We start from the raw sequence: 20,029 nt of genomic DNA on the forward strand, positions 1-20,029 counted from the left end.
AAGGTTTCATAAAAACATATTAACCACGCCATTTCCACAGCTACGTAGCAGATAATGGCACCCTAGCCGGCTGTCCCGAGAAGCGGTCCCAGTGTAGTTCCGCGCCGTGCTTTAATGGTGCCGAGTGCCGGGACCTGTGGGACACTTACATCTGCGACTGTACGGAAGGATACACGGGGAAAGACTGCGGGGAAAGTAAGTCCTATTTATTAATTTGAGAGGTCATGTATAGCTAAAAATAATAACTTGAAAATACTCAACATTTATGTCTCTTGATGTGAATAAATTAAACTGGTCCTACGCTGACTGCATTCAGTGTTTCCCACGACCTTTTCTAAATCGTCGCGTTGCATACATCAAAGTTTCCAAACTGTAGTTGCCACTCGAGAACTTTTTTGCACCAACGGCCATTAGTTCTACGAGCTATACGCCCCGCCCACTGCCAAATAAGTTTGGCATTTCTGCGGGGTTATGCCAGTTACTTGGTTCTCCCACAGATTCTTTTCTTCTTCTTTTCATTTCCGATTCGATCCAGTGCAGTAGGGAAACTCGCATTCCACACTCCATCGCCCTTTTGGCGACCTTGAGCCTTCTTATGAGACCCATGGCAAAGCCCATGGATATTTTATAACTCGATGGAGCTAAATGAGCACCTCGCTGGAAAGTGACTCTCTCCTACTTACCTGAATACCTCTTCGCGTTCGCCTCGTGTCCGTACCAGAGCGTTGATATGACGTCACGGCCGCCAGGTGCGCACTTAATTCGACCCGGTTGTATTAGGCTAAGTTGCACCATCGTACTTTAACTTTGACAAACGTCAAAATTCTGTCAAACTCCATACAAAAAGCACTGGTTATTGTTATTGTTACAGTTAAAATAAGGTGGTGCAACTCAGCCTTCATGTATATTTTTTTCCACAGCAACACCCCCGCCATGGCGGTTCAGCGGCGACGGGATGCTATCATTCAACCCGCTGCTACGACCCATCCAGCTGCCGTGGCTCAATGCGCTGTCTCTCCGCACGCGGCAAACCGACGCCTTCCTCGCCTCCATACAAGTGGGCCAGAACAGCTCCATACTCATCAGCGTAAGTATACATTGTAACAGCTGCTGTTATATGCGGCATGTATGGCGTATCTAGGGTTATTTTCCAGAGGGCGCCTGGCTCCCTACATGTCATGATATGAGGAGGGGGGGCTGCGATTGGTATCATAGCTCAAGAGCTAGTACTATTGTTCATTCTGGAGAGGCCCCGCTATATCGCGCATGGGTATGTTATCCTTCAACCCGCTGCTGCGGCCCATCCAGCTGCCGTGGCTCAATGCGCTGTCTCTCCGCACGCGGCAAACCGACGCCTTCCTCGCCTCCATACAAGTGGGCCAGAACAGCTCCATACTGATCAGCGTAAGTATACATTGTAACAGCTGCTGTTATATGCGGCATGTATGGCGTATCTTGGGTCATTTTCCAGGGGGGGCCTGGCCCCCTACATGTCATGATATGAGGGGGGAGGGGGGCTGCGATCGGTACCATAGCTCAAGAGCTAGTACTATTGTTCATTCTGGAGAGCTAGAGGTCCCCCCATACCATTTTGGGGGGAGGGGGATATGCCATGGTATGTTATCCTTCAACCCGCTGCTACGTCCTATCCAGCTGCCTTGGCTTAACGCGCTGTCGCTACGCACGCGGCAAACCGACGCCTTCTTCGTTTCCATACAAGTGGGCCAGAACAGCTCCATACTGATCAGCGTGAGTTTCTATTAAACGCAGCATCCTTGCTAATTCTACAAAAAAAGTTAATTAGAATTATAGCAAACATCCAACCAATGGACAGCTGCAAACCTTACTTTCGACGATTAAAAATTCTAACATTACCTTGCATGTATATTTACGAACTATGTTTTGTCAAAAATCATCCAAATTTTTTTACAAAACGACAGGACTTGCCTACTAAATTCACATTCACATTCACACATTCAAATTCACATTCAAAAAAATAAGCTAGTCCTACCAATATCACGACTTAATATGTACTCAAGCGGCCCTTATGTAATGGCAATTAAAATATTTAATAAGCTGCCAAATTCAATAAAAGGAGAAGAAAAAGAAAAAATATTTATTAAAAAACTAAAAGTCTTACTAATAGAAAAAAGTTACTATACAATTCAGGAGTATTTTAATGATAAATTGTAATAGGAAAGTTACAGTAAAATATAATTATACATAATATTATTTATACATATGAATATTAAAATAAAATAATTAACGACTAATACTTTTATAGTCCAAATTGTGATAAATTAAAAGTAGATCCTCCTCTCTTCTAATTGCAGTGCCCGACAACCCTGCATAATGATCTATTTATTAGCTTTAAGCCTTATGTATCCTATGTTACATTATGGTGATGCAAATAAATATCTATCTATCTATCTATCAAATGATCGTTCGTTTCAGCCAAATGACGTCCACTGCTGGACAAAGGCCTCCCCCACCGGTTTACACAAAGACCAGTCCTGCGCCGCCCGCATCCAGGCACCTCCTGCGACCTTCACCAGATTGTCGGTCCACTTGGTGGGAGGCCTGCCCACACTACGTTTTCCGGCTCGTGGTCGCCACGTTTTTTCCAGAACTTTTCTGCCTCAGCGGCCATCATCTCTGCGAGCTATGTGCCCGCCCACTGCCACTTAACATTAGCGATTCTGCGAGCTATGTTTTAGTTCTCGTGCGGATCTCCTCATTTCTGATTCTATAAATAAGGAGATTCTTTAGCTATGCTGTTCCGTCGGAGTTCCCGTGTTCTCCACTGTTCCCATGGATGTCGGAAAAGGCAATTTCCGAGCCGACTCAACGCAGCAGCAGCAGACGAGTCGTCGTGTTGTTTTTTTTTTGTGACACGTCGTCTGAAGGTATTTCAAAGAATACATATCAACACCTACGGACTTATACCTTCAGCTGCGTGTCCTGCAGAGTAGAATAGGACTTACGCTCTCCCCGTGGATATCGTAAGAGGCGACTAAGGAAGAAATAAGTAAAAATCATGTCTGTCCAGAATGGAGAGTGTAGATCAAATCCTCCTTTTCACCTCTGGTAAATTGGAAAGGGTCGTCCTCCTGGAATGTAGAATAAATGACCTAACTATAATGAGACTAAAGTTTCTTTTTCCTTCTACAGCTAAAATCCGGTCTCCTCCACTACGCCTACAATGGAGAATCCATGTTCCTTCCATCAATGAACCTGGCTGACGGCGTGTGGCATCGCGTCGAGATCAAGTGGCTAGGAACTGACATTTCTGTCGCCATCGACTATGGGCTTCGTACTGCCTTGCTTCCGATGCTGGCCAATAAGGTCCAGGGCCAGTATATTGGGAAGATCCTGATCGGTGGACCGGATAGCACTGCTGGGCTATTGGCGTCGGAAGTCGGGTACTTTGAAGGGTGTATTCAGGTGAGTCAAAGTCATAAATGGTCGATTCTAACTTTGTGTACCTAATCCAAGTATAAATTAAAAATTAAACTTTAATTTTTATCGATACTTCAAGATATCGATAAATCTTCTTTTGGTACAAAATAAGTAAGATCCTGGCCCCTATATGAATTACATTTTGCTCAGGATGTTCGAGTGGGAACGAGTCAATCTTTATTGAACCGCCCAACAGTGAGAGAGAATGTGAGGGACGGCTGCCAATCCCGCGCTGACTGTATGCTGTCGATTTGCCCGCCTTATGTAAGTATTTTCTTTCTATTACATCATAGTTATCGTCTGACATTACTACCAATTCTACAGGGTGTTAGGTAAATGGGTATATGAGCCGACACTAGACCATGTTAACATGGTCATATAAATGGTATGGTGAAGTCAGAAATTTGATATCATCATTTTGATTTTTTTAATTTTCATACAAAATAAATTTTATAAAATCCGATTTGTATGAAAATTAAAATAATTAAAATGAAGATATCAATTTTCTGACTTCACCATACCATTNTATATGAGCCGACACTAGACCATGTTAACATGGTCATATAAATGGTATGGTGAAGTCAGAAATTTGATATCATCATTTTGATTTTTTTAATTTTCATACAAAATAAATTTTATAAAATCCGATTTGTATGAAAATTAAAATAATTAAAATGAAGATATCAATTTTCTGACTTCACCATACCATTTATATGACCATGTTAACATGGGCTAGTGTCGGCTCATATACCCATTTACCTAACACCCTGTATATCTATATCTGTACTTAATATTATAAAGCTGAAGAGTTTGCTTGAACGCGCTAATCTCGGGAACTACTGGTCCGATTTGAAAAAAATATTTCAGTATTAGATAGCCCATTTATTAATGAAGGCTACAAGCATAATATCATCACGCTAAGACAAGTAACTGTTCCACGCGGACGAAGTCGCGGGCAGAAGAAAATGCCTACATATTTTTGTGTATATTAATCAATATTATGGCCTTTGTACCAACTGTCTATAACTTACAGAGCCAATGCGTATCCTCCTGGGACACGACGGAGTGCGAGTGCGACGCGGGCCGCGTGGGGCCGGCGTGCGTGGCGGCGTGCGAGCTGGCCCCATGTGGCCCGCACTCGCACTGCGTCAGCCACAGCGGCGGCCGCGGCTATCGCTGCGATTGCGACGAGGGATATGTCATGACGGGTGAGTGACTGCGTCACATGTGACATACCGAGTGTGACGCGGGCCGCGTGGGGCCGGCGTGCATGGCGGCGTGCGAGCTGGCCCCATGTGGCCCGCACTCGCACTGAGTCAGCCACAGCGGCGGCCGCGGCTACCGCTGCGACTGCGACGAGGGATACGTCATGACGGGTGAGTGACTGCGTCACGTGTGACACACCGAGTGTGACCCGTATCGAGTGGGGCCGGCGTGCGTGGCGGCGTGCGAGCTGGCCCCCTGCGGCCCGCACTCGCACTGCGTCAGCCACAGCGGCGGCCGGGACTACCGCTGCGACTGCGACGAGGGATACGTCATGACGGGTGAGTGACTGCGTCACGTGTGACTGCGTCACGTGTGACACACCGAGTGTGACCCGTATCGAGGGGGGCCGCCGTGCATGGCGGCGTGCTAGCTGGCCCCCTGCGGCCCGCACTCGTACTGCGTCAGCCACAGCGGCGGCCGGGGCTACCGCTGCGACTGCGACGAGGGATACGTCATGACGGGTGAGTTATTGCGTCATGTGTGACACACTGAGTGTGACCCGTATCGAGGGGGGCCAGCGTGCGTTTACAAAATATTATGATTGTTCTCTGTACTGTAGAGTAGTAGAGTTTTATTCCTACTACAGAAAGGACAACACCAAAAAACATCTGTACTTTTGACCTGGTATAGGACGCTTCTACCTATCATTCTTTATTAGATGAATAAAGAACTTAATTTTTTATTCATGACATAGATACGTTACCATGACTTGTTACGTTTTTTTCTCTTTTACATAGTCCCGAGTGCAGAATTTTTTTATTTTTGTAAATAAAACAACTGTTTGTATTAAAGTCCTATGTTTAAATAACTAACTCCACGTGTACGAAGTCGCGAACTGCCGCTAGTAGTAGTATCATAACTGTACGTACATGGTTAACTGTTTTAACCATTCCATATTGTTCCAGAGGAGGGCTGCGTGGCGGGCGGCGCGCTGGAGTGCCCGGGCGGCTGGTGGGGCGCGGGCGCGTGCGGGCCGTGCCAGTGCGCCGCGCGCGGCCTGCACCCGCACTGCCGCCGCGACACCGGCGCGTGCCACTGCAAGGTAGCGTGCGAGTGTTGTAGAGGAGCGCTGCGGGCGGGCGGCGCGCTGGAGTGCCCGGGCGGCTGGTGGGGCGCGGGCGCGTGCGGGCCGTGCCAGTGCGCCGCGCGCGGCCTGCACCCGCACTGCCGCCGCGACACCGGCGCGTGCCACTGCAAGGTAGCGTGCGAGTGTTGTAGAGGAGCGCTGCGGGCGGGCGGCGCGCTGGAGTGCCCGGGCGGCTGGTGGGGCGCGGGCGCGTGCGGGCCGTGCCAGTGCGCCGCGCGCGGCCTGCACCCGCACTGCCGCCGCGACACCGGCGCGTGCCACTGCAAGGTAGCGTGCGAGTGTTGAAGTTTAATGGACCACCACATATTAGCGTTTTTCGAGCGTCGTCGTATCGTGGATTCTTCGAGCAGTGGCTGATGTGGGCTTCGAGCTTACGCTTCGGACGCTACCGCGACGGACTTAAGGTTAATCAGACTTAAAACCATTGATCGCCATCGCTGCACGCCGGCTGATCGCGTTGGTTTGGCTGAACCTTTAACTGTAACTCGTCTCTAGTATCATTGCCTCGCCCTCGCGGTACAAGACCATCAGGTGATTCGTCCAGGCTCAAAGGGCGATCAGCGAGCGGGCCAGGCGCCTCCCCCAGCCAGTGCTGACAGTAATGCTAGTACCAGAGAAGAAAGGTGTCGGTGTTGGGAGCCTCTGATTGGCGATCGGAGTCGCCAATGCGACTTTTGTTTCCTTGCCATTGCATACCAACTTCTTCACGAATATTTTTATCAACTTGTTCTTGATAGTCGGCCGTTTGGTGTAGTGGTTCGAAACAGACTACTATTCCGGAGGTTGCGGGTTCGATTCCCGCATAGTACAAACATTTTGTGTGCATGAACATATTTGTTTGTATTGGACTGGGTGTTTTCTATGTATAATATGTATGTATTTACAAAAAAAAAAGTATTTAAGTATGTTTATATCCGTTGTCTAGTACCCATAGTACAAGCTTTGCTTAGTTTGGGACTAGAAGCGCAGTGTAAAAATGTCCAAGGATATTTATTTATTTATGATGCAATGAATAAATTAATAATTATGAATTATTTTCTACCAGGAAAACCACTACAAGCCCGAAGGCTCGGAAGACTGCCTCCCCTGCCAGTGCTACGCGGCGGGCTCGCTCAACAGCTCGTGCGAGACCACCAGCGGCCAGTGCTACTGCCGCGGCGGCGTCATCGGCCGCGCCTGCGACTCCTGCGCCAATGTTTACGCTGAGGTGGCGCCTAACACTGGCTGCGAGGGTAAGTCATAATCATTTTAGCTATAGTCTGGTCGCCGAGCACGTAGAATTTTGTCCAATGACCCCAAGCTACCCGACGCGCGACTGTGCGACGGGCGCCCGCAGTGAGTGTGCGAGCGCGACAGCAATATAATTACGCGCGAGCGATAAGGATGAATAGCTTGGGGTCATTGGACAAAATTCTACGTGCTCACGGACCAGACTATAGACGTCATCATTTCAGCCTAAGGAACTGCTGTATGTAGGTCTCCTCCAAGAATTTCCCCTACTACTTGAGCTGCCTGCCCAGGTACTTTCCCAGATCGTTCCTAGTGGTAGGCCTGCGCATACAACGTCTTCCGGCCCGTGGTCGCCACTATAGGTAAGAACTCGAGGCCAAAGGCCTCTCCCAGTGATCACCAGATTGACCGGTTGGTATCAGTGCTACTGTCATGACAGCATCATATGCCGCGCCTGCGACTCCTGCGCCAATGCCTACGCTGAGGTGGCGCCTAACACTGGCTGCGAAGGTAAGTTCTTGGGAGATCGTTTGTCGTTGGTTGTTGACTAGTGGAGGCAGAACTTTGGTATCCGTCTTACTGCTACGGCGGCGTCATCGGCCGCGCCTACGATTCCTGCGCAAACGCATACGCTCAAGGTGGCTCCTAATATTGCCTGCGCGGGTAAGTTCTTGGAAGTTATTTGGTTATTGACCAAATATGCAAATGACAAGTCCGAAGGCTCAGAAGACTGTCTTCCCTGCCAGTGCTACGCGGCGGGCTCGCTCAACAGCTCGTGCGAGACCACCAGCGGCCAGTGCTACTGCCGCGGCGGCGTCATCGGCCGCGCCTGCGACTCCTGCGCCAATGCCTACGCTGAGGTGGCGTCTAACACTGGCTGCGAGGGTAAGTCATCATCATTTCAACCACAGGATGTTCACTAGGCCTCCAGATTGGCTAGTTGGTAGCGGTCTGCGCCAGCGCCTACGCCAAAGTAGCTTCTAATACTGGCTGCGAGGGTAAGTCATCGTCACTTCTGCCTTCAGATATCCACTGATGAGCAATAGGCCTCTCTCGATGATCTCCAGATTGGCCTGTTGGTATCAGTGCTACTGTCGTGGCTGCGTCATACATAGGCTGCGATAATATCTACGCAGAGGTGACTCCTAACACTGGATTTGAGGGTAATTGCTTGAGATTGTTATTACTTAGTTAGTTATTGACCAGACTACAAGTCCTAAGGCTCGGAAGACTGCCTCCCCTGCCAATGTTACGCAGCAGGATCCCTCAACAGCTCGTGCGAGACCACCAGCGGCCAGTGCTACTGCCGCGGCGGCGTCATCGGCCGCGCCTGCGACTCCTGCGCCAATGCTTATGCTGAAGTGGCGCCTAACACTGGCTGCGAGGGTGAGTCATAATCATTTTAGCTATAGTCTGGTCGCCGAGCACGTAGAATTTTGTCCAATGACCCCAAGCTACCCATCCTTATCGCTCGCGCGTAATTATATTGCTGTCGCGACTGTGCGACGGGCGCCCGCAGTGAGTGTGCGAGCGCGACAGCAATATAATTATGCGCGAGCGATAAGGATGAATAGCTTGGGGTCATTGGACAAAATTCTACGTGCTCACGGACCAGACTATAGACGTCATCATTTCAGCCTAAAGAACTACTGAACGTAGGCCTCCCCCAAGGATTTCCCCTTCTACCAGTCTTAAGCTGCCTACCCAGGTACTTTCCCAGATCGTTCCTAGTGGTAGGCCTGCGCACACAACGTCTTCGGGCCCGTGGTCGCACTATAGTTTAGGTAAGAACTCGAGGCCAAAGGCCTCTCCCAGTGATCTCCAGATTGACCGGTTGGTACCAGTGCTACTGTCATGGCAGCGTCATATGCCGCGTCTAATGCCTACGCTGAGGTGGCGCCTAACACTGGCTACGAGGGTAAGCCCATCACCATTTGAGGTACAGGATGTTCACTACTGAACCTAGGCCTGCAGATTAGCTAGTTGGTAGCGACCTGCGTCAACGCCTACGCTGAAATAGCTCATAATACTGGCTACAAGGGTAAGTGCTTGGGAGATCCTTTGCCGTTGGTTGCTGACCAGTGGAGTCAGAAGTCTAGTGCCAGTGCTACTGCCGCGGCGGCGTCGTCGGCCGCGCCTGCGACTCAAGTGGTAATGCCTACGCTGAAGTGGCGCCTAACACTGACTGCGAGGGGAAGTGTTCATCATTTCAGCCTAAGGAACGTAAGCCTTCCCCAATGATTTCCAACGCCTGCATTCAGTGCCTTCTTGCAACCTTTGTATGGTCTTGTTCTCGTCATCGTTGAGGGTTGTGACAAAAAAGTCTGAACTCTAGTGTCAGACTTATGAACTTCAAAGAGGATGATAATTATGATGATTCTATTCATTCGACTGACAATTATTTGTAAAATTGCTCTTGCCTCTTTTTAACAAATACTTTTATTTCAGTGGTATACGATGGCTGCCCGCGTTCGTTCTCACATGGTGTCTGGTGGCCGAGAACTAAGTTCGGTATCGAAGCTGCAACTGATTGTCCTTCAGGTAATAAATTGGTTACTTGTTTCAATATTTTCAATGACTTTTGTACCTTATGCTGAGCAATAAAATCTTAAATGAATATTTATAGTATAATTATGATGCTTGAGGTTTTTACTTATTATATAAGTATCACTTGTACAGGAACAAGCGGCCGGGCTACTCGGATGTGCGATGATACCCAAGTGATTCCCTGGCAAGAACCGGACATGTTCAATTGTACTACTTCCACTTTCTACCAACTGAGGAACCAGGTAAACCCTTTATATTACTAAAACATACATAAAACGAGAATATCAGAAAATATGCCATATAAAGCTTTCAAACTATTTTTTTAATATTCTTTTAATCCATTAAATAATGTAACGTTTTGTTGTGAGTTTTTTGTTATTTTAAGTTGCTCGCACTCTGCATAACTTTCGATCAACTTGTAACGTTTATCTGTGGAAACTGATTAGGCTTCTGTACTGTCTTTAATTTTTAAGTTCACATGTATTAATTCATGCTGTTTGTTTCCATAATAAAGAAAAATAAAATAACGGTGTACTTAATATTCTTAAGACAAAAAATTGCCACATTAATAACCCATTTGTTATCTATACTACAGCTACACAAGATAGAAACCGGTGAACTATCAGTGAATACTTTCGTGGGTGTTCGTCTCGCCGAAGACCTGGCCTCGGCCTGCCGTAATACAGCACAGCTTTATGGAGCAGATGTGTTAGTGGCTGAAGGCATCTTATTGGAGCTCATACAGTATGAGCTGAGGCAGGCTGGACTGAACCTTACGCACAGCCAGGATAAGGATTATGTTCGGGTGAGTGTTTTATGGAAGTGATAGCATGAAACTTGAAGTTCGTCTGACGGTAGGCGTTCACTGCCGCTGATACTATCGTCGTTGATATTCCTTCTCTTAGTGCGTATTTGACAATGTATGTGCTACTTCAAAAGAAGTACCTGTGGCATAAAGCAAGATGTGAAAATGTGTCTTTTATCATCACCACACAGATTGGCACTAAGCTACAGCAGAGGCTTGATGATGATTATAAATTACTTTTTAACTTCTATGCATCATAAATCTATTAAAATGCTTGCCATTGAGATCTTTTGCTATCGTAGACGTCTGATACGGCAAGTTGGGCAGACAGCTTTACATGAACTTTCGGAACATCGAATCGCGGAATATATTAAAAACCATTATGATAAAAACTAAATAATGTGACTTGTTCCAGAACATAATAAAATCCTCCAACACGATCCTAAGCCCGACTTACGACAAGGAGTGGCGGCGCATCCGCCAGCTGACCGGCCATGGCGTAGAGGAGTTGTTACAAAAGTACGACAAGTACATAGCCGTGCTAGCGGAGAGTCAGCACGACACCTACACCAGTCCCTTTGAGATCGTCACCAGTGATTTGGGTAAGAATATTTGACAATTGGCAACGTCTTGTATGCATTAGAACTAAACCCCCCGTAACAAACTTGATCTTCACTGATTGGGTTTTTATTGGCGGTAAAGCTGTAGATCCTGGCTACACAGGAGTTGCAACGGTGGGAACGAGAGGTGGGAATAGAACGTATTAGAACTAAACCCGATCTACTACAAGGAGGGGGCGAATCTTCGGGTTTGTTTCTACCGCGATGTGTTTGGCTCAGGAGTTACTGATGATTTTGACAGCAATATGAGCGCTATTTTATTTTATTTTATTTTATTTTATTTTATTGTTAGGAAAACAAACAGCATTCTATAACACATATAGATATATATTTATTGTCAAGCAATATCATTGGCATGAGCTACGTTACTGAAGTTAATGTTACTTACATTGTATTTTAGACTACTACGGAACAATAGTTCTTTTTACAATAATATGAATGTCGTCAATGACCGTCTCATTTCAAATGTAATTATTTGTCTCACAGTAATCGGCGTGGACATCGTAACAGCGGAATCGATATACGGTTTCGAGCCGACCCAGCTCAACCGTTTGAACCTGGAGTCATACACCACAGAACGCGTCATCTTACCTGATACATCAGCTTTCATACACTCGCCCATACAACCTTCGTACGGCAACGGGAAGGTTAAGAAGAAGCCGTCAAGTCCGACTGTGTCGTTCCCCAAGTATAACAACTATGTGAGGAGTAAGAACAAGTTCGATAAGTTCACGAGAGTCCTACTGCCGTTGGACCTGCTGGGAATTACCAATAGCAATGTGCACGGTAAGATCGTCTTAAATTGAACAAGGTCTAAATATGATGATGTAAATATAATGTTAAACTGAAAATTTGGTATTCAAAAAAGAGGCTCCACAATACTAAAAACTACAAAAAAAGGCTTTATCAGTAAAAAAATATCAAGTACTTCTCACGTCCTTTAATAGAAGGTAATACCCGTGGCAATACCTGTGCATTTACAAATCCTACTGTCTGATTCGTAATAATGTCTAATGACCGCCAATGTTTGCAATATAAGTCACTTATTGGCAGGCATTAAAAAAAATTTAGGATATTTCAGGAAATTGGTCCATTTAAATTAACAAGTTTCTTAATCCCCCAGACACCCTAGAAACCAACTACGAATCCCGCGCAGTATTCTCGTACATGCAATACTCTCGCAACACGTCCCAGCTGATGCCTTTACGCATGGATGAATCTGTCAGCCAGCGATGGGGGGTCAACATCACTATTGGCTCACCCATAATCCAGGTGGCGCTGTTTGTACCAGAGTATGTTTGGATGAAGGAGTCCCATGAAAGTAAAGAGGATAACTCGCTGGAGAACAATATGGAGGATATTGAGGGTGAGTTGGAATTACTTACATCGTACGCTACCAAAGATGTATACTTAAAAATTACGCAGTGTGTCATTTCTATTTCGATGCGTGAAAAAGGGCTTCTTTCTTTTCACTTTTGCCACAGACTCCTAATGAAATAAAGTTGACACTTTATTTTGAACCATACTATTGCCTTGATTATGGTCCAAAACAATGAAAAACTTGGTCTTATAATTCCTCGAGAAGAATTAAGAGCTATTTGGTATCGATAAAATAAAGCAAACAAAACAAGATCTTCTATAGAATAGAAGAGTATGCTCTACTCTATATTACACTTCAGGGAGTCTTGAATTATTTGTCTGTTTCTCCTCTTGATAGATAATTATTTCCAATCTAAGTACGAGTAATGCACTTAAAACGCAAGTACTGTTACGCCTAGATATTCAGTATATAACTCTTTTACAGGCATATCATACGCCAACAAAGGCTACCCCCATCCTTCAAACCCCAATAACCATCTCAACGCCAATCCCCAAATGACTAACACGTGGCATCACACTGAAGACGAAAGTTCCAACCACGACAACCACGGTCCCATCCTCATTCAACCAGCGTTTAAAAAACACGACAAGAATGCGTTTACCAACGACAACTACCAAGAAAACGACTCGTCTTTCACAGCTGAAAAATTAGACCAAGAACCTAAAGTTCTGGCTTTGTCGTTAGTCGCTGATGATGGGAAAACCAAAGATGGGAATGGCACAAAAGATATGGGGAAGAAGAAATTGGTGTATAAGAGTTTAGGGGGTATGAGGCTGAAGAAACCCATAAGGCTGCAAATGTGGCTTGATATCGATAGGGAGACTTTTGGGTCGAGGACGAACCCGCAATGCGTACATTGGTCGACTTTGAGAGGGTAAGTTTTCAATTCTCTTTTCCAACTAAGTATATTCAATACTATATGATATAAAAGAGGCGGCAATCGTCTTTTGGACGGTTTAGGCGCTGGTTTAAATGCAACCAAAGAAGAGAGAGTTGCCAAGACTAAAATAAAAATCATTTTTATTATTATTTATAGCTTGTCTTACTCTTAAGTTTATTTCAGGGTACATGACCTTGGACTCACTCTTTCATAACCCAAGGAAGAAATTAAGTTAGGTGATGACATTGGCATAAACTGTACATTAGAGCCTAATGATTAGACAATAAAGCTAATTGGCCCCAACCCATTTATTTTTGTCTTAATTTCTAAATCTTTTGTGTAGCTTCGGCGAATGGTCCCGCGTCGGTTGTCACACGGAGATCGACTACGACTGGTCCCCGTATTCGGACGAGCCTCTGCTGATCAACTGTACGTGCAACCACTTGTCCACCTTCGCTGTATTGGTTGACGAAGTCGACATTGAGGTAAGGAAAACTTTAGATTATCTTATTTGTAAAGTAAACCGCAAATTTGTAAAAAGCCAAGTAATAAAATAACCCTGTAGAAAATTAAAAGTTATTAATGAACAACGACACAGACACAGTCTTGTTCGTATCGGCATCTTACTGTTTATTATGATAAATTTGGCATTTACACCTTTATGAGTTGATTTATTTTATACGTTCATTAATCAAGGAAATGGGTCTCTGACGCTTGAATTTTTCCTCCAGTTCATCCCGGAACCATCCCTCCTAGAATCCGTGACGTCATACACAGCGTTCAGCATATCCCTACCACTGCTACTGGCTACTTGGGCGGCTCTCTGCCTAATGCGGGGCGGCGCTGCTACCGTCTCCAACTCCATACACAAGCACATGATATTCTGCGTGTTCATGGCAGAACTGTTGTACTTGATCGCGCTTAAGGCAAGGAACTCCTTGGTGCAGAATGAGGTGAGTAAAAACAATTTTGTGATTGCAAAATGTGTCTTATTCCGGTGAAATACCTTTCCCAATATCACAAATGGGTAAAATCATTAGTATAACTTCTGACCATTCAACATAATGAGAATGACCATGGGTCGAATCAGTAGATAAGTAGCATATATTATCTTATAGCTCCATGCATTAGCACATTGTAACCGGTTAAGTGGTAAATGAAGAGTCACGCGTCCACGACTCTTGTGTCGTCATAGGCAACTATTTGTAATGACTCAGCGTGATATTGAGTCATTTCAACGTCACGCCAAAACCACTTCCTTATTATTAAATCTTTAACATTACGAGTAACTATGCACAAACGAGAGAGAGAAACGAAAAATTCAGAACCGTTTATCGTACTCTGGTTAGCGTAATGAATATCACAGTACCTACTTTTGCAGAAGAAGCAGAAAACTTACACAGAAGATAAAAATATATATATCGAAGATATCGTTTCAATTTTAAAATTACTTAGTTACTTATCTTTTGTCTTCTCCTCTCCTAGTTCGCGTGCAAGCTCATAGCGATGTCTCTCCACTACTGGTGGGTGGCAGCCTTAGCTTGGTCGGCCTGCGACGCGTGGCAACTACGCCGCCTCGTCAGGGAGCTACGAGATGTGAACCATGGAGGATTAGCGGCACATATGGCGGCTGCTTATGCTGCGCCGGCCGTGGCATTGGCTTTGGCCGCGTCGCACCATCAGCAGCAGTATGGGAACGCATTATTGTGAGTATGATTTGCTATTGTTCAGTTCTCATGCCATCTATAGGTGGCAGCATAATCTTATAAAGTGTCTCCTCTACTGGGGGGTGGCAGCCTTAGCTTGGTCGGCCTGCGACGCGTGGCAACTGCGCCGCCTCGTCAGGGAGCTAAAAGATGTGAACCATGGGGGACTAGCGGCACATATGGCGGCTGCTTACGCCGCGCCGGCTGTGGCATTAGCGCTGGCTGCTTCACACCATCAGCAGCAGTATGGGAACGCCTTATTGTGAGTATGATATGCTACTGTTCAGTTCTCATGCCATCTATAGGTGGCAGCATAGGCTTATAAAGTGACTCCACTACTGTGGGTGGCAGCGCTAGCTTGGTCGGCCTGCGACGCGTGGCAACTGCGCCGCCTAGTAAGGAAATTGAGAGATGTGAACCATGGAGGACTAGCGGCACATATGGCGGCTGCTTATGCTGCCCCGGCAGTGGCTCTGGCTTTGGCCGCCTCGCATCATCAGCAGCAGTATGGGAACGCCTTGTTGTAAGTATGATAGAACTACTGTTTTGTACTGACAGATTTATATCATATGCAGCGTGTATAGGCGCCGCCTCGTTACATACAGTGTGAAAATAGATGAAACTAGACCTATTTTCATCGACAAAAAAGAGGTCAAAAAATTTTTGAGATTTTTTTTTAATTTTTTATAGATTTTTTTTTCTTTCAAGTACTTATTGTAAAGAAAACGTAATAACTTTTAAACTAAGAGGTATATCCTGATAAAATAAAAACAGTAATAATGCTAAATAACAGACGATACTAAAAAAATACATAAAATACACAAAAAAAGCCAAAAAATAATAAAAATAATACTTTTTGAAAAAATCTGCTTAGAAATTCGTGTTTTTTTGGTTATTTGATAAATTTCTCCAAAAAATGCCCCTATAAGAGGTGGTTTTTATTACTTTGAATTATTTTCTATCGTATTACCTTTGTAAAACCAAAAATCGCATGTCTCTATCCCTATCACAACATTTGCTATGATCGTTTGAACTAAGCCTCTCCGGGCGCGCCATTCAACGCTTCGCTAACAACGAAACTGAAAATGGATCTAGATTTGTAATTTTGATAAAGACAAGTTAGATTTCAAGTAAAAATAAAAGATTTCGAAGTAAAATAAGCATTTTAGTTAATATTAAAATTGTCCCTACCTGCAGAGGAGAATATTGTGGTAGGCCTTTGTTCAAATCATAGCAAATGTTGTGATAGGGATAGAGACATGCAATTTTTGGTTTTACAAAGGTAATACAATAGAGAATAATACAAAACAATAAAAACCACCTGTTATAGGGGCATTTTTTAAAGGAAATTATCAAATAACCAAAAAAACACGAATTTTTAAGCAGATTCTTTTTAAAAAGTATATTTTTTTTTATTATTTTTTGGCTTTTTTTGTGTATTTTATGTATTTTTTTAGTATTGCCTGTTATTTAGCATTATTACTGTTTTTATTTTATCAGGATATACCGCTTAGTTTAAAAGTTATTACGTTTTCTTTACAATACGTAATTGGAAGAAAAAAATTCTCTAAAAAATTTTTAAAAAATCTCAATTTTTTTTACCTCTTTTTTGTCGATAAAAATAGGTCTAGTTTCATCTATTTTCATATGTACACTTTAACGTGACTCACACTGTATATGAAGAATGAGAACCACGAAGGGCTTGTGTTGACTTTGTAAAGAAACACCGTGCATACCCTCTCCGTAACACGCTGTTCAACTTGAAGAAAGGTTTTGAATGCTGCTATGCTAGTCATAAGGTACATTTCCACAGCTGCTACGTGGACTACCAAAGGCACTTCCTTATGCTAGTGGTCATAAAGTACATTTTTGCAGCTGGTGTGTGAGATATGACGTACCTTGTGCAAATAGTCACAAAGCTCATTTCCCCAGCAACTGGGTGAGCTGCCACAAGGGCGTGGTGTGGTGGGTAGTGGTGCCGGCTGGTGCATATGCCCTGGCCGCGCTTGCGTGTCTCGCTGCCGCCACGTCAGCCGCTTTCACAGTGCGCGGCCACGTCGCAGCAGCAAATGTCTTATAACACTGTCATAGAGTCCAATCTTGTGCAGCTGCTAGATGAGCCTGTCACAGGCAATTTAATCCCTTAACTCAGTGATCATAGAGTCCATTCTTGCGCAGCTGCTGGGTGAGCTGCCACGAGGGCGTGGTGTGGTGGGTGGTGGTGCCAGCTGGTGCTTACGCTCTAGCTGCGTTGGCGTGCCTCGCTGCCGCCACATCGGCTGCCTTTACCGTGCGCGACCACGTCGTGGGATTTGGCAACTTGAGGTGAGATTTTGAACTGTATTTCTTTAGTCGTAGTAATCAATATCGTACTTTCAACATTGTTTTGTCCTTGTAGTAGCTTAGTATTCACGATATATTACTTCGGTAATCAAAGGTCCACAACAAGGAAGCTATTGATATGCATCTCACTTGACGGAAATTTCTATTCACATAAAAGTTTCATCATCATTAACAGCCCTTAACAGTCCACTGCTGGACTATGAGCCTCCTTCACTATAGTGAAGGGTTTTGCCATAATCCCCACGCTTGGCAGGCGGGTTGGAGATCGCAGTTTAAAATATTGATGTTTTTCAGAGAGCGCTGCTGCCCGTTCTTTGTTTGATGTGTAGTCCCTAAGTCGCCTCTTACGACATCCGCGGGAAGAGTGTGACAAATGTATTCTACTCTGCCGTCACCACACGGCATAAAAGCTTATTTCGCGAAATTACATACTGCCTCTATTCTGATGTAAAGACTATACCTACTTCTTAGTAATAAAGTTATACGCGATAGTGTTTAATAGATACGTGGGTAGCTTCTAGCGCGATAAGGGAGAAGTAATAACATTTAAGTTCCACAAAAATACCATTAACGAATAGTAATGAATAATGACGACATCATAAAGGTAGCAGGAAGGCGCTGGACACAGGCCGCTACCAACCGGGTAGCATGGAAAGCATTGGGGGAGGCCTATGTGCAGCAGTTGACGTCCTATGGCTGAGAAGATGTTGATGATGAATGAATAATGATGCCAAATATAATTTTTAAGACTGTAACTAATTCAAACTTTGGTACACCACAACAGGATGCTTCTAGCTGTGAGCGTAATCTGCCTGCCTCTCCTAACGGCGGCATGGGCCAGCGCTCTGGTGCTGGGCAGCGAGACGGGCGCCCGGCGAGGGATGCTGAGTTCGATTCTCGCGGGGGCCATCACATTACACGCGGCTGCGTCGGCGTTGGGCCTGATCGCGTTCAATGTGCGAGCGAGAGACAATTTGCACAGGTAAAGTATAAAGTATTCACAAGTGTTGTTCTCAACTTCAGCTAGAGTAGCCTATTCCTAAGTATGAAAAAAGTCTGGTCACCAGTCTGGGTAAACACTTTTGCTCCTAGTTAACATGTAGCCCCGACAAAAACATTTTTTTAGATCCCGGACTTTGGGGGGACTCTTAGACTATTTAGTTTTCTGCACGATAAGGTCTTGTAAACCTTTCATGTACCTAAACAACCTTAAAAAGAGGTCGTCCACATAGGATTGAGATTTTAGTAAGATTTTTCTTTATAATAATGAAATTACTGTTTTTCTAGAACGATGCTGAGATGTCTGGGAAAGAAAGTTCCCCTCGCTGACACTTCGGTCATAGTCAGCAGCAGTGCACAGAACCTGTCACAGGTCAACAGGTATGTCAGACACTTTTTTTAGTTGCTTGTTCAAAGAAAATTTTAATAAAAAAAAAACTGAATAATCATCTAAGCTGTGGTCTTTTTAGTATGCTTAATCTTGATGTTATAAACTAAAATGCTTTATAATTATTCTCAGGTCAGCTCTAGCGTACCACAGCAGCACTGAGCCCGGCCGGCAATTGCGAAACATTGGCATCTCTGCTTCGTCCACCACCTCTAGATCCACTACTAAGACTAGTTCTAGTCCTTACAGGTATTGTTATTTTTCCCATTAATCTTTTACCCGTATTCACAAACGATACTTGCTTAAGTGAAGCAGCAAATCGAACGCACAGTTTTGAATAGAGCTCTGTGATTGGTTCGTGTGTCACGCTGTATGTCCACGCGGACTGTGAGACCCCATAGTAATGTTTGTGAATACGGGCGTGAATCACATTGTTGAAAAATTCAAGAACAGCAATACAACCACAATTTTCTTTTAATTTAGTCGCAGCGACGGCCAACTGCGTCACACGAGTACGTCGACGTCAAATTATAATACCAGCGCAAGTGACATGCCGGCCTATCTCAGAGGGTTTGACTCCTCACTACACACCAGAAAAGACGGTAAGTAGTATAACCAATATACTGTGTATCATGAATCTATCATTGATAAATCTTGTTTAAAGTCTAAATATCTTACGCGAAAAACTTAATTATTGCTAGTTTCGATGACGCACGGGTCAGCCAGCCATCTTGTCAGACTGTTCCTACTTTTTGTCCGTTCTAAACGCGTTCGCCTGCCACTTGGTTTGCACCTAAATTTTTTCATGCCACAAATATCGCCATTACATTCACAAGTTTATTGTTCCTGCTGGTGCATTTTTACATTAGAATAACAGACCGATGTTCATTAGAAAGTAATGGACTTCTTTGCTCTATCTATCACTTAGACCAAGGCCGTCGTCGGCGCAAAGCGGCCACAGACGGCGAGACCACAGCAGAAACCGGCGAAGAGGCTACCGAAGCCACCGATAGCGACAGCGATGGAAGCGACCGCAGCCTGGACTTAGCTTCAAGCCACTCCTCTGACGATGACGAGACCAGTGGCCGCCGCGCCAGCCACCCACCTTCTGTCGCCAGTGAGTAGCCACATCATCATCATTTCAGCCATAGGATGTCCACTGGCGGATTTACACTATGCGGAAATTAGCCGAGTCAAGTCAAAAAAACAGAGGAGTGGGGATGAAATTCATTCATTTTTCATCCCCACCCCACTGTTTTTTTGACTTGACTTGGATAATTTCCGCGCAGCGTAAGCGCAGCACACTGATGAACATAGG

At 44.9% G+C, this 20,029-nt stretch overlaps 1 protein-coding gene across 1 annotated transcript in view; it reads left to right on the plus strand.

Annotated features, from left to right (window-relative positions):
• Window positions 1-20,029, plus strand: part of stan (protocadherin-like wing polarity protein stan) — a 117,549-nt gene that overhangs the window by 89,535 nt on the left and 7,985 nt on the right. Inside the window, exons 27-49 of the mRNA XM_028313063.1 lie at window positions 41-195; window positions 921-1,087; window positions 3,172-3,444; window positions 3,610-3,723; window positions 4,493-4,667; window positions 5,631-5,767; window positions 6,858-7,044; window positions 9,491-9,583; window positions 9,722-9,831; window positions 10,185-10,394; window positions 10,810-10,996; window positions 11,501-11,800; window positions 12,138-12,380; window positions 12,819-13,269; window positions 13,619-13,760; window positions 14,007-14,228; window positions 14,761-14,981; window positions 17,160-17,306; window positions 18,109-18,306; window positions 18,612-18,704; window positions 18,844-18,960; window positions 19,195-19,313; window positions 19,640-19,828. Of these exons, the coding sequence (XP_028168864.1) occupies window positions 41-195; window positions 921-1,087; window positions 3,172-3,444; window positions 3,610-3,723; window positions 4,493-4,667; window positions 5,631-5,767; window positions 6,858-7,044; window positions 9,491-9,583; window positions 9,722-9,831; window positions 10,185-10,394; window positions 10,810-10,996; window positions 11,501-11,800; window positions 12,138-12,380; window positions 12,819-13,269; window positions 13,619-13,760; window positions 14,007-14,228; window positions 14,761-14,981; window positions 17,160-17,306; window positions 18,109-18,306; window positions 18,612-18,704; window positions 18,844-18,960; window positions 19,195-19,313; window positions 19,640-19,828 (4,250 nt within the window). The remainder of the gene's footprint in view (window positions 1-40; window positions 196-920; window positions 1,088-3,171; window positions 3,445-3,609; window positions 3,724-4,492; window positions 4,668-5,630; window positions 5,768-6,857; window positions 7,045-9,490; window positions 9,584-9,721; window positions 9,832-10,184; window positions 10,395-10,809; window positions 10,997-11,500; window positions 11,801-12,137; window positions 12,381-12,818; window positions 13,270-13,618; window positions 13,761-14,006; window positions 14,229-14,760; window positions 14,982-17,159; window positions 17,307-18,108; window positions 18,307-18,611; window positions 18,705-18,843; window positions 18,961-19,194; window positions 19,314-19,639; window positions 19,829-20,029) is intronic.

The sequence above is a fragment of the Ostrinia furnacalis genome, unplaced genomic scaffold, assembly GCF_004193835.3.
Source record: "Ostrinia furnacalis isolate ACB-3 unplaced genomic scaffold, ASM419383v2 OfSCF4144, whole genome shotgun sequence".
NCBI lineage: Eukaryota > Metazoa > Arthropoda > Insecta > Lepidoptera > Crambidae > Ostrinia > Ostrinia furnacalis.